General features: G+C 39.6%; 3 protein-coding genes and 1 pseudogene across 3 annotated transcripts in view; all 4 read left to right on the top strand.

Moving 5' to 3' along the window:
• On the top strand, window positions 3,968-5,249 carry LOC104781743 (MATH domain and coiled-coil domain-containing protein At3g58260-like). The gene is made up of 4 exons (XM_010506481.1): window positions 3,968-4,065; window positions 4,167-4,333; window positions 4,444-4,655; window positions 4,791-5,249. Exons 1-4 carry the CDS (start codon window positions 3,968-3,970, stop codon window positions 5,247-5,249), a joined length of 936 nt encoding a protein of 311 aa, XP_010504783.1.
• Window positions 10,942-12,178, top strand: LOC104784144 (MATH domain and coiled-coil domain-containing protein At3g58250-like). The gene is made up of 4 exons (XM_010509208.1): window positions 10,942-11,048; window positions 11,152-11,315; window positions 11,473-11,687; window positions 11,852-12,178. The coding sequence occupies exons 1-4, from the start codon at window positions 10,942-10,944 to the stop codon at window positions 12,176-12,178; spliced, it is 813 nt and encodes a 270-aa protein (XP_010507510.1).
• LOC109132639 lies at window positions 12,317-12,425 on the top strand (annotated as a pseudogene).
• Window positions 13,258-13,715, top strand: part of LOC104781742 (MATH domain and coiled-coil domain-containing protein At3g58240-like) — a 1,283-nt gene continuing 825 nt past the window's right edge. Inside the window, exons 1-2 of the mRNA XM_010506480.2 lie at window positions 13,258-13,364; window positions 13,466-13,641. Of these exons, the coding sequence (XP_010504782.1) occupies window positions 13,258-13,364; window positions 13,466-13,641 (283 nt within the window). The remainder of the gene's footprint in view (window positions 13,365-13,465; window positions 13,642-13,715) is intronic.

Here is a 13,715-nt window from a genome sequence, read left to right as displayed (position 1 = left end):
CCCAGTTAACGAGACCCGCGAACCATTTGAGAAAACCAAGAGGTCATCAGCAAAAAGCAAGTGTGTAATGTTAGGCGTCTGACATCTCGGGTGTACCTCAACTCTGCCCTCTAAGACAGCTTTATCCAACAGTTTAGACAACACCTCCATCACCATGATGAAAAGATATGGTGAAAGAGGATCGCCCTGTCTCAAACCCTTCTTACCTTTGAAAAACCCTGCCAATTCTCCATTTATAGCAACCGAGAACCTAGGTGATGTGATGCATTCCTTGATCCATATACAGAACAGTGGAGGGAATCCTTGAGCCGCCAACAGCTTTAACACAAAGTCCCAGCAGACCGTATCAAAAGCTTTCCTAATATCCACCTTCAGCATGGAGCTCTCTTGACAAGTCGATTTCTGATAATTCTTGATAAGCTCTGACGCAAGAAGAACATTTTCACCTAGTAATCTGCCATTGAGGAAGGCTGCTTGATTGGGTGAGATACATTCCTGGAGGATGGGCTTTAGACGATTGACAATGATCTTAGAGATGACTTTATAAACCAAGTTACAGCAACTGATAGGGCGGTAGTCTCCTAGCTTGCACGCTTCAGGGAATTTAGGAATCAGAGCAATCTTCGTGGTATTAAAGTCTTTAAGTAGCCTGCCATTCCGGAAGAATTCCTGTATTGCCGCAACCACATCCGATCCCACAACACTCCAAGAAGCTCTAAAGAACTCCACTGAATACCCATCAGGTCCTGGGCATTTGTCTAAGGGCAAGGCAAAGATGGTAGTTCTGATCTCCTCTTACGTTACATCTCTTACCAGAGTAAGCTTGTGTACCTCAGAGCAGCGAAAAAAAAGGAGCTCTTCGAGATCAGTAACAGAGCAAGGAGAGTGCAGCAAATCCGTTGAGCCAAGGATTTCCTCAAAGTAATCTGCAGCATGTTCCTTGAGCTCTGTGCTTTCATTGATTCTTCTACCACTTTGGTCCTGTAGGAAGTGGATATGGTTCTTATTTGTTCTGGCGATGACTGTTTTGTGGAAGAATGCTGTGTTCCTGTCCCCAAGATGAGCCCATTTTATCCGCGATCTTTGCCGGTAAAACTTCTCCTCTGCATTGCTCAGTAACTTCCATTTTTCGCGCACCCGACGCTCCTCTCTAGCCAACTGCTCAGTAGGGTTCGTGAGGATGGCTCTCTGAAGGATATCAAGTTTTTGTTCCTCTGCTTTAACACGTTGAGAGATCCCACTGAAGTGTGTTCTATTCAGCTTCTGGAGAGCTGGCTTTAAAGCTTTCAGAGACTTAGCCACGCGGAACTGGTTCGACCCTGCCACAGATGAGCTAGTCCAAGATCGACTTACCGTCATAGCATAATCAGGGTGATCCACCACATGATGAAAGAACTGAAAAGGCCGGACAGTGTGTCTGTTGAGAGCAGAAACATTGAACCAAATTGGTGTGTGATCTGATTGCTTGGGATCCAAGAACTCAGCATAAGCGTCAGGGTAAGCTGTGGCCCAATGTTGATTGATAAGTGCGTGATCAATCCTTTTCGAGATAGTATCATTATCACTGCTGTTCCACCACGAGAAAATTAACCCTTTCGCCTGAGCCTCGAATCGCTCTGCATCCTGCAAAGCCAAATTCATCTCCTCCACACCACTAGAGTCAACTTCACGTATCTGAAAGTCCGAATGGTGGGACTCACGCATGATCTGATTGAAATCTCCTAGCACCGCCCACGGGTGAGATGCCACAGGTGTAGTATTATTAAGAAGAGTCAGCTCCTCCCACAACGATCTTCTCTGTTCAACGGTATTAAAACCGTAGACAAAAGATACGGTGATACTCACATTATTCGCCGGCAGGAAGACTCCACAGGTTATCATCTGAGCCGATGATTTATAGATCACCATCGAGATACTTGGATCCCAAACCACCACAATCCGTGCATAGCTGTGATGATCAAAGTTTCCAAAGAACTTCCATCCTGCGGGGATGGCACTTGCAATTCTCCTACAGTTTACTTCTCTGATATGAGTCTCCAAAAAAGCTCCAAAAAAAGGCTTGCGGATATTAATCCAATTCTTAGTCGAATTCTGTCTAGAACTGCTATTCAGCCCTCAAATGTTCCATACAAAATACATGATAATGGGTAGTTAAAGTGACTTTGTGACCTTACGGCCACTCTTCCGGCGCGAGACCAGAATAAACGGTTTCTCCTCCAACTGGATACTAGAGACAGTACTACTAGGTGGCAATGAAACCACAATGTCTGGTGCGTGCTGCTGCGATGTCGACCCTGGGTTCAAAGAGACCAAACCCGAATCAGTCTGATGTAGAACTTGCTTCGTTGTAGTCATTGCATCAGAGTGGGATTGTTGCAGAGCCATGTCCACTTCCGTAGCCGCCTCTCCTGCCATCTCCCCATTAGTCAGAGATGGTTTAGTACACACTACTAGGGAAGTCGGGGACGCAGCAAGATCCAAGTCATCTATACGTGTAGGTGTGTCCTCCAATCCTTGTACTCGAGTAATTGTAGAAGGTGAGATGTTATTGTCAGAATGCACAATAGTTCTAGTCCTTCCAACTCATGAGTGAGATTCCTTCCTGGATAATCTCTCACGGCGAGAGGGACGGCCTCTACGACTGGTAGATCTGCGAGGAATCTTCCGTCCAGACAGGGAAGTTAGGCTACGTCTGCATTCTTGTGAGTTGTGGCCAAACTGGTTACAAACATCACACTTCGCTGGTAGCCAGGGGTAGGATACAGAAATGTCCATCTCCCTCCCATCGCTAAAACCAGAGACAATACGGGTGGGTAGGTCTTTGAGGAGATTCACTCGGACCAGAATCTTTGCCACCTCGAAGTTCTCTTTACGAGCTGTCTCAGGAGCTAAAGCAACTGGTTTACCAACAACAGTCGCAAGCCTTCCGAGGCTTTCCCTGTTGAATAGCAGATATGGCACCCCTCTGAGTTCAACTGTGACGATAGCAGACGAGATAGGTGGTGCGTCGGGATTGAAGTCAGGCGACCAAGGTGCTACAAACATTGGGTGACCTGTGATGCTCCACATGTTCCTGCTAAGAATCATGTCCTTAACTCTGCCATTAGTTACCTTAAGGAGGAAAATTCCTTCACCAATGCGGTGAACAAAGATATGAGGTCCTGATTTAGCCCAAATCGCATTGACAACACCAATGATTCTACCCATTGCTGGGGAAGGTCCATGAAACTGAGCAAAGATGAAGTCTTTAAACTCAATCTTCGCAGTCTGGATATTCTCATCAAGGATAAGTACAAATGGAACTCCAGAAACATGTTGTGTTGGAGTACCAATTTCCTCCAAGCATGAGGGGTCGCAAGCAACCGTGGAGTACTTGAGCGGCGTGGAAGAGGAAGTCTTGTCATTTCCGGAGGATGAACCTACGTCGGCTGTATGGCAAGGGTCTGGAACACTCACCACGTGGTCTCCTGCGGGAACTTCACCGGAGGATGAACCTACGACGATGAGAGAAGGAGAGTTCTCGGGGGCGAGGACCAGATCTGCACAGGACACAGAACCCGATGCGGCGTCAACTTTCAGATCTTCCTCCGGAATTGCAGAGGTAGGAGTTGAGCAATCCAGCGGGGGATCCTGGACTGCAGGGAGCGAGGCTTCAGCAACAGAGCAGTCACCGGAGACCGGCAGAGTAGCAGGCTTAAGCTTGCCAACGACAGCACGGGCATTCAGCCTAGCGAAATTGGAGGAGCCGGGCATGACCCCTCTGAGAGCCTTCCTTCTTTTCTTGGGAGTCATGGGAAATTTCCGACCACCGGCGTGAGGCCGACGTCGGGGGGGAAAAGAGAGAAATTTAGAGAAAGTTCATCTCTGTTTTTGGTTTCGTTGTTCAAGATAAGAGATTGTTTGACTTTCTAATTTGAGGTTCATATTCTGGTAGCTTGATTTCCAAGACTCTTCATCTTGATCATCAATGGGGAAGCAAGTTGATAACACGTTCACTTGTGTGATTAAAAATTTCTCCTTAATGCAAGCTCATATAGCTAGTTTCGTTGTTGGTGGTTGCAAATGGTATAAGAAAAAGAGAATCTGTTTTCTTTTTAATGTTTTTCCCTATTTATGTGAAATTGATATTCTCACTGATTATTTACCTTTTCTTTGCACGCCTGCAGGCGTCTTATTGCCTATCCCGAAGTTAATCATGTTGGTGATTGCTTGTCTTTGTCTGTGTGCCTGGACGTTCCTGATTGTGACTCTTTGCCTTCTGGTTGGAAAAGGCATGCAAAAATTTCCCTAACTCTAGTAAATCAATATTCAGAAGAGCGCTCCCTACAGCAAGGTATTATATTTAGTAACTGCATATATAAAGTTGATATTATATTACTCTTATGATGGTTATTCGAAAAAATGTAACCTATGAGATGGAAATCTGTTTTGTGGTTTTTTTAGAAAAACAACAGTGTTTTAATCAGAAAACTCCCCGATGGGGTTTTTTACCAATGGTAATCCTTAAAGTACCATCTGAAGAATATGGGTTCCTTGTGAACGATGAAATCGTGATTGTTGTTGCGGTAGATGTTCTTGAAGTTATTGGCTCATTAGATGAATCAGAGAAGTCTCAAAGCATAGATGTCAAAGGGTTTCAAGTTCTTCCTTCACAGGTAAGAAACTTAAGAAAGATGAAAACGTAATCACTTTTACATGCACGCTGCTGCATACAGTATATATGGTTTGCAAATCATTAAAATTTGCTTTCTTGACTTATAAATCATACTTTTTTAATTTTCCGCTCGCAGGTGAAATATGTGAACTGTTTGTTTGAGAGACACCCAGATATTGCTTCAAAGTTCAGTATAAAGAACCAAACTTTGAAGACAGCCTACATGAATGTCCTACTCAGCTTGACTGAGACTCTGAACCAGTCACCTAAGGAAATCTCCAAGGATGATCTGTCTGATGCAAAAACTACTCTAGCATACATGAAAAATGTAGGATTTAAGGTGGATTGGTTGGAGAATAAACTTGACGAGTTGTTTAAAAAGGAGAAAGAAGCTGGTGTGATTCGTATGCTAAAAATTGAGGAAGAGTTTAAGGATTTGAAGCAGAAGTGTTCAAGCCTTGAAGTTCTTCTGAAGAAGGAGAAGGCAGATGTTTTGGCCGCCAGAGCTCCTTTCTCTTTGTTTGATAAAGATGATGACCTAATTAAGTGGCTTTCCCTATTGATGATTTGCATCATGGTTATAGCGTTCATATAGATCCGTCAATGATGCAACGCATTGTTGGATCTCTTCTTTTTCTCGATGGACTTTTGTTATGGAGTTTCAGTTGGTGTTCTTGTTTAGTTTTCAATTGGTTTTGTTTTGTTTAGTTTGCTTATTCCCGGTTTTCGACAAGCTTTTCGTCTTCGAACACGAAAAGTTTGGGCCAAACAAGTGTGGATCTTTGCTTATTTGTTATTAATATCAGCGTTTTGCTAGTGCAATTGATTTTTGTGATCTACCTCTCTATGACTTAGGGGAAGTTAATTGCTCTCTTTGAACATTTTGTTTTGGACTTTCAGCATTTAATATAACCCTAATGCAAATACTGATTTAAGGGCCCAACTATATATAATTTTTTTGACCGCCTGGGCCCAACTATTTTTTAACCCCACAAACTACATATGAGGAGCCGAAAACATATGAAGCTGTTGTGGTAAAGCCCTAAGCATTATTTTTCCCATCGACTCTCTTCGTTTTCCACGTTGTGTGCGGTAACTTGTAGGAAAAGATTTGCTTACAATCAATTCAAGTACAATCTTACTCTTTATTTTTGTTGCGCGTCTCAAGATTGTTGTGTAGGTGTAGTATCATCATCATCATCATCATCAAGATCAATGGAGAAGCAAGTTGCTAAGAGTTTCACTTGGGTGATTAAGAATTTTAAATCTGCGCAATCAAAGTGTATCTATTCTGACGTATTCGTGGTTGATGGCTGCAACTGGTACGAAGACGAACTTGTCATTAGGTTTAGGTTTACGGGATTAATACATATTTTCCTTTTGTTCTGCCTGATTGTTTTCTTTGGTTTTTGCTTGCAGGCGTCTTATGGCTTATCCCAACGGAAAGAGTTATCATGAACATGATTTTCTGTCTCTGTATCTTCAGGTTGCTGATCATAAATTATTGCCTTGTGGATGGAGAAGAAACGCAAAATTTTCTTTTACTATACCACATCATGTTAGGCCTAAAGACTCTATCGTGCGAGGTGAGTATTTTTCTAGCTACCCTAGCTTATATATTACAATATGCATGAATTTAAACTTCAATTATTATGATTCATACTTGTTCGTCGTGGGTCTTGTGCTATTGCGAGATTCTAGTTATGTACTGTTGTGCAAGAAAGGCTTGTTTTGACTAGATTCGCTCTCTGTTTCCTGACTTTACAGAAGCAAAACACCTGTTTGATCAGAATTCTGTCTCTTGGGTTTCCCAACAATGGTTCATCATATCATACTTAACCCATGTAGTGGGTTGTTGGTGAACGGAGACTTAACGATTGTGGCCGACGTTGATGTTCTTGAAGTTATTGGCAAAGCAGAGGTACGAGAGGAAACAATATCATATATGGACGTCAAGGGGTTTCAAGTTCTTTCTTCACAGGTAAGAAAACTTCATTAGTTTCTTTATATTATATATACAAGCTACAAGAATAAGTAAGTAATCATTTGTGTTTCACTCGCAGGTGAAATCTTTGAACCGTTTGCTTGAAAGACACCCGGAAATTGCAAAAAACAGCCGTATAAAAAACCAATATGTGAAGACAGGGTACATTAATGCCATACTCAGCATGAATGAGACTTTGCGCCGGTCGCCTAAGGAAATCTCCAAAGATGAACTGGCAGATGCATATGCTTTACTGGAACCCATGAACAAGTGTGGATTTATGTTGGATTGGTTGAGGAAGAAACTTGATCAAGTGTCTAAAAAGAAGAAGAAAGATGAAGCTGGTGAGACTCAGATTCAAGAAATTGAACAAGAGTTGAAGGATTTGAAGCTTAAGTGTTCAGACCTTGAAGCCCAGTTGGAGAAGGAGAAGGCAGAGGTTTTGGCTGCCATAGCTCCCCTCTCGCTGTCTGATGATGATGGTGGTGAAGATGAAGATGGTGAAGATGATGATTATGATTATGATGATGAGTTTTATGATAATGTTGATTATTTTAAGTTAGGCAATTAGATTTAGGTTCTGCTATAGTACTAGAGTGACCTGGCCTGTTCTTTTGCTTTCTCCCTTCTAAAGATAAAATAAAAATAAAAAAATAGTTACAAGATTTTTTTCAGCAGTTAAGAGAATTTATGTTCACACATTACATATAAGTTTTCAGTGTGGTTAAGGGTTCTCAATTTGTCTTTAAAGCATTGTTTTTCCTGATGAAAAACTAATCTTGGAAAACTGAAGAGTCGAAGCCAAACGAACGTATGTTATTTTTTTCTTAAATCAGCTGTCTCATCATTTATCACGAGGAGCCAAGGCTTTTCTCATAAGTCTATATACAAATGCATGCATTTTCTTTTATTTTACTTTTTGGAAACAGATATGCATGGTTTATCATCAACAAGGGTATTGATCCTTTGGATTTCTCTTCTTCATGCTCTTGCTGTTTAAATATTGCATGAAATCTTAATGTGATCAAAAGAAAGGAAAAAAAAAAAAAAAGAGAGTCAATTTAAGTTACTTTAATCTGATGATGCATACGAAGAGGATTGGGGATATTAATAATGATGAAATAGTTGACGTCAATGGGTTTCAAGTTCCTTCTTCACAGGTAGTCAAATTTTGAATTTCCGCTAATTTTATGTTTTTTGTTTGTTTCTTGTTTTATATGTTTTTTTTATGATAGGTCAAACTGGTGAGGCAAATATTCGAAACGCACCCGGGCACTGCATCAGGTTTTCGTCCAAAGAAACAACAGCTCAAAACAGCTTACATTGATGTCCTCCTTGATCTTATCGGAATGTTTTGTCGATCGCCTCATGAGCTAACTGATGAGGACTTAGACGAAGCAGACAAGACACTTTTCGACCTGGAAGATGCAGGGTTTAAGTTGGATTGGCTAATGATGAAGATTTGGAATGTTTATGTAAAGAAGAAGAAAGAGCAAGAAAGTGGCGCTCGGATCAGAGAACTCCAAGGAGAGGTGCATAAACAAAAGTTTGTTTTGTTGTATTTCGAGAACGAACTGAAGATTGAGAAGGAACTGGCTATGGCTGCTCGTGCTCCACTTGATTTCAGTGATATTGTGTAAAATGAAATTCACCAGTGACTCAGATTCTCTAGTTTTTATGTTTTATATCCTTTTATTGTGACAGTGAATTNCTCAACTAGTCAACTCCTCTTTTCTTCATGGCTATTGGAAATAGAAATATTAAGGATTGTTATGAAAATATACTGAGGAAGAGTTTAAGGATTTGAAGCAGAAGTGTTCCAAGCCTTGAAGCTCTTGTGAAGAAGAAGGCAGATGTTTTGGCCGCTATGTTGAAGCATAATCAAATCTCGCATCACAACACATTTACATAACACAACACAATTGTGTCTGTAATTAGTGAAGAGGTGTGTATACACGTGTGTGTTATTAGATGTGTTGTTTATTGAACTAAGAACTTTGAATCAAGAACAAGAAAAACTCTCTTTTATTAATCTTTAGGAAAAATAACTCAAAAACCTAAAGCTCTCAAATCTCTTAGGTTTTACAACTCTCTTGCATCACGTTAAATATAAAAACTCTCAACACCAATTTCTTAATCTAAAATAGGAAAAATAACTTATTTAGATTATTCCTAAAACACAAATATGTATATTTAGCTTATCCTCCTAAATATACTTTTCTTGGGCCTTAAGCTATTTCAAGCTTAATCCAACATTCTCCTCCTTAAGCTTGAAATCACTCCTCTTCAAGTCTTGAACTCCAATGAACTCTCTCATCTCCTTGAACTTTATTCTCCCAAGTGCCTTAGTTAAAATATCCGTCTTTTGCTCTGTTCCAGGAACATGCTCCACTTCTATTAAACCTTTCTCGACGCATTCTCTTATGAAATGGTATCTCCTATGTATATGCTTGGTTTTACCATGAAACAGCGGATTTCTTGTAAGCTCTATTGCCGATTTATTATCCAGCAAAATTGGGATTTTCTCACTAGCAGAACCAGTCACTTCGGCAAGCAGGTCTTGAAGCCAGATTGCTTGCTTCGCCGCTTCAGTACCAGCCATATACTCAGCCTCGCATGACGACATAGCAACCGTAGATTGCTTCTGTGTACACCAAGTAATCGGACTAGCACCTAGATAAAACATGTGACCTGTTGCACTTCTACCATCATCTTCATTCGAGTTGTGACTGCTATCACTATAACCGACCAAACTGTTTTTCCCTTCACGATTATACAGAAGACCAAGAGAAGTGGTGCCTCTTAAGTATCTAATAACCTGTTTCAAGACTGCTCCATGGGATTCCTTTGGCTCATGCATATATCTGCTTAACACCCCAACACAATAAGAGAGATCAGGTCGAGTGTGGAGTAAGTATCTAAGGCAACCAATGCTTTGTCTATACTCTTTCTCGTCAATATTTCGCTCTTGCATCACCTTAAATATAAAAACTCTCAACACCAATTTCCTAATCTAAAATAGAAAAAATAACTTATTTAGATTATTCCTAAAACACAAATATGTATATTTAGCTTATCCTCCTAAATATATTTTTCTTGGGCCTTAAGCTATTTCAAGCTTAATCCAACATTGTTTCAAGTTCTTGGTTGTGACAAGTTACGACCGGTTACGACCGTATGTCTTATATATAACTGTGGTGTGTTGTAAAACAAAAACTAATAAGTTTCATATAAATAAATATTTCAGGTTTCGTTCTCTTGTCTTCTCCAAAGATAAGAGTCAAAGTCTCTTGCTCTGTTTTCTATCTTCTTCCTCTCAATATTCCAACACGCCAGAGCTCCTTTCTCGTTGTTTGATAAAGATGATGACATTCCCTATATATTGATGATGTGCATCATGGTTATAACGTTAATATAGATCCGTCAATGATGCAACGCATTGTTGGATCTCTTCTTTTTATCAATGGACTTTTGTTATCGAGTTTTCAGTTGGTGTTCTTGTTTAGTTTTCAATTTGTTTTATTTTGATTATAATTTGCTTATTCACGGTTTACGACAAGCTTTTGGTCTTCGAACACGAAAGGTTTCAGCCAAGCATTACGGTTTTCGACAAGCTTTTGGTCTTCAAACACGAAAGGTTTCGGCCAAGCAAGCGTGGATCTTTTGCTTCTTGGTTATTATTGTTGGCGTTTTGCATTTATGTGATCTACTTCTCCAATCTTTTGTGCAACTGAAAAATAAGGTTTTGTTGTTACGCAACCTAAAAGAGAAATTAACAAAGGATGGAAGAAATTTTTTGTTTAATTTGAAACATTTAAACAACTAATATAAAGCACCGAATACAATATTCCCACATTCCATTATCGCCTTTGGTATCATCAGAGTAAAATTTAACAGTTTTAGATCATTACTTTTTTCAGAATGAATGAAACAAATATCGAAATGGCACACAAATTCAGAACTCTCACATGGTTTTGCTCTTTGTTCTTGGGGATGGAAAAATAATGAAACGCAACGTTTGCAAATACTGGTTAAGGCCCCAAATATAATTTTTTTGACCGCCTAGGCCCAACTAATTTTTAACCCTATGAACTACATATGAGGAGCCGAAACATATATAGCTGTGTGGTAAAGCCAACGACTCTCTTTGTGTTTCTACGGTGTGGTAACTTGTAGGAAAAGATTTGCTTACAAGGCTATATATATACCGATTAAAGTACCATCTTAATTTTATTTTTGTTGCGTGTCTCAAGACTGTTGTGTAGGAGTAGGAGTCAATATCATCATGACATCATCAAGAACAATGGAGAAGCAAGTTGCTAAGAGTTTCACTTGGGTGATTAAGAAATTTATATCTGTGAAATCCGAGTATATCTATTCTGACGTATTCGTGGTTGATGGCTGCAACTGGTACGAAGAAGAACTTGTCTTTAGATTTAGGTTTACGGGATTAATATATATTCTCCTTTTTTGTTCTGCTTAATTGATTGTTTTCTCTGGTTTTTGCTTGCAGGCGTCTTCTGGCTTATCCCAAGGGAGAGAATAAGCAAAGTGATTATCTGTCTCTGTATCTTGAGGTTGCTGATCATGAATTATTGCCTTGTGGATGGAGAAGACAAGCAAAAGTTTCTTTTACTATACCACATCATGTTACGCCTAAATACTCTATCGTACGAGGTGAGTATTATTTTTCTACCCTCGCTTATATATTACAATATGAATTTAAACTTCAATAAATTATTATGATTCATACTTGTTCGTTGTGGGTCTTGTGCTACTGCCTAGTTTAAATCTTGTTTTGACTAGATTTTCTCTATGTTTCGTGACTTTACAGAAGCAAAACACCTGTTTGATCAGAATTCTGTCTCTTGGGGTTTCCCAACAATGGTTCATCGTATCATACTTAACCCATGTAGTGGGTTGTTGGTGAACGGAGACTTAACGATTGTGGCCGACGTTGATGTTCTTGAAGTTATTGGCAAAGCAGAGGTACGAGAGGAAACAATATCATATATGGATGTCAAGGGGTTTCAAGTTCTTTCTTCACAGGTAAGAAAACTTCATCAGTTTCTTTATATTATATATACAAGCTAGTAAGCTACAAACATAAGTAATCATTTGTGTTTCACTCGGAGGTGAAATCTTTGAACCGTTTGCTTGAAAGACACCTGAAAATTGCAAAAAACAGCCGTATAAAAAACCAATATGTGAAGACAGGGTACATCAATGCCATACTCAGCATGACTGAGACTCTGCGCCGGTCGCCTAAGGAAATCGCCAAAGATGAACTGGCAGATGCATATGCTTTACTGGAACCCATGAACGAGTGTGGATTTAGGTTGGATTGGTTGGAGAAGAAACTTGATCAAGTGTCTAAAAAGATGAAGAAATATGAAGCTGGTGAGACTCAGATACAAGAAATTGAACAAGAGTTGAAGGATTTGAAGCTTAAGTGTTCAGACCTCGAAGCTCAGTTGGAGAAGGAGAAGGCAGAGGTTTTGGCTGCCATAGCTCCCCTCTTGCTTTCTGATGGAAGATGAAGATGTATTAGATTGTGGGCTTCCAACTCAAAACCAATTGACAATGAGTGGAGAGGCCCATATCTTATATATACCACTTAAGATCCTACTTAATTTCCAATGTGGAATATTGTATCCCTAATACGCCCCCTCGAGATGATGGTTCTTCTAAGCATCAATCTCGGTATGTTCGGGCATGAATCGACGGGCCAACTATTGGGCCAGGCCGATTGTGGATTGGATTGAGCATGTGCGGATCGGGCTCTGATACCATATTAGATTGTGGGCTTCCAACTCAAAACCAATTGGCAATGAGTGGAGAGGCCTATATCTTATATATACCACTTAAGATCCTACTCAACTTCCAATGTGGAATATTGTATCCCTAATAAGATGAAGATGAAGATGAAGATGATGATGATTATTATGATTATGATGATGAGTTTTATGATTGTGTTGATGATTTCAAGTTAGGCAATAAGATTTAGGTTCTGCTATAGTACTAGAGTGACCTGGCCTGTTCTTTTGCTTTATCCCTTCTAAAGACAAAAATGAATAAAAAATAGTTAAAAAGAGATTTATTTTCAGCAGTTAAGAGAATTAATGTTCACACATCTTATATAAGTTTCCAGAGTGGTTAAATGTTCTCAATGTGTCTATACGGAATTGAGTTTTGTGATGAAAATATTAACAAGTATCTTGGAAAACTGAAGAGTCGAAAGCCAAACGAATTTGATGCAGGGTTTAATTAAGTTGGATTGGCGCCTAAAGAATAAAGATGAAGCAAGAGCAAAAAAGTAGCGCTCGGAGCAATATATAATTCGGTAATCGACTGATTAAAAGATAAATAAAAAAAATCAATTGCTTAAACAAACCTATTAATTGATGTTAAAAAAAAACTATTAATAAATTGATTAATTTATCCGGATTAATAGAACTAATTTCCTTGACCCTTTGTTTATGGAGGATTCAGTTCAAATATGTATACCAACAGTAAAACCCCTATCACTCATTAACTGCATCGTCCGTGAGACCAAAAACACCATCCATCACCTAAGCGCCCCAGTTCGTTATTTCGAGTGTTACAAGGAGCGGCTTCAATGGGGAATCAAGTTGATAACAAGTTCACGTGGCTGATTAAGGATTACTGCACTTGGCTACCGAATTCATATCGTTCTGATCAATTTGTGATCGGTGGCTGCACATGGTAAGATGATGAAACTTTGCGATCTAATAATGTTTCTCCTTCAATCTAGTTTTTACAAGGACTATACTTACCATTACTTTTCTGTGGTTTTTTTCTTGCAGGTATCTTCATGCCTGTTTCAGGAGACATAGAGATAAAGATTTTAACTGTTTGTATGTGTATCTGGTAGATGCTGATTTTGAATCCGCCTGGCGTCGTGACGAAAGATGGATAAAGTCCGTACAGGTAACCTTCACTGTGGTAAATCAACTTTCTCAGGAACACTCAAAAGTGAAAGGTGATTGCTTGCGCTGAAAGATTCTATTTATATGTGTTGTGTTCTGTGCGTACGCAATTAAGGCTATTTTTTCT

This window comes from Camelina sativa, chromosome 4, assembly GCF_000633955.1.
Source record: "Camelina sativa cultivar DH55 chromosome 4, Cs, whole genome shotgun sequence".
NCBI lineage: Eukaryota > Viridiplantae > Streptophyta > Magnoliopsida > Brassicales > Brassicaceae > Camelina > Camelina sativa.
Note: the sequence above shows the minus strand (reverse complement) of the source record. Positions and strands in the feature narration are given on the sequence as shown.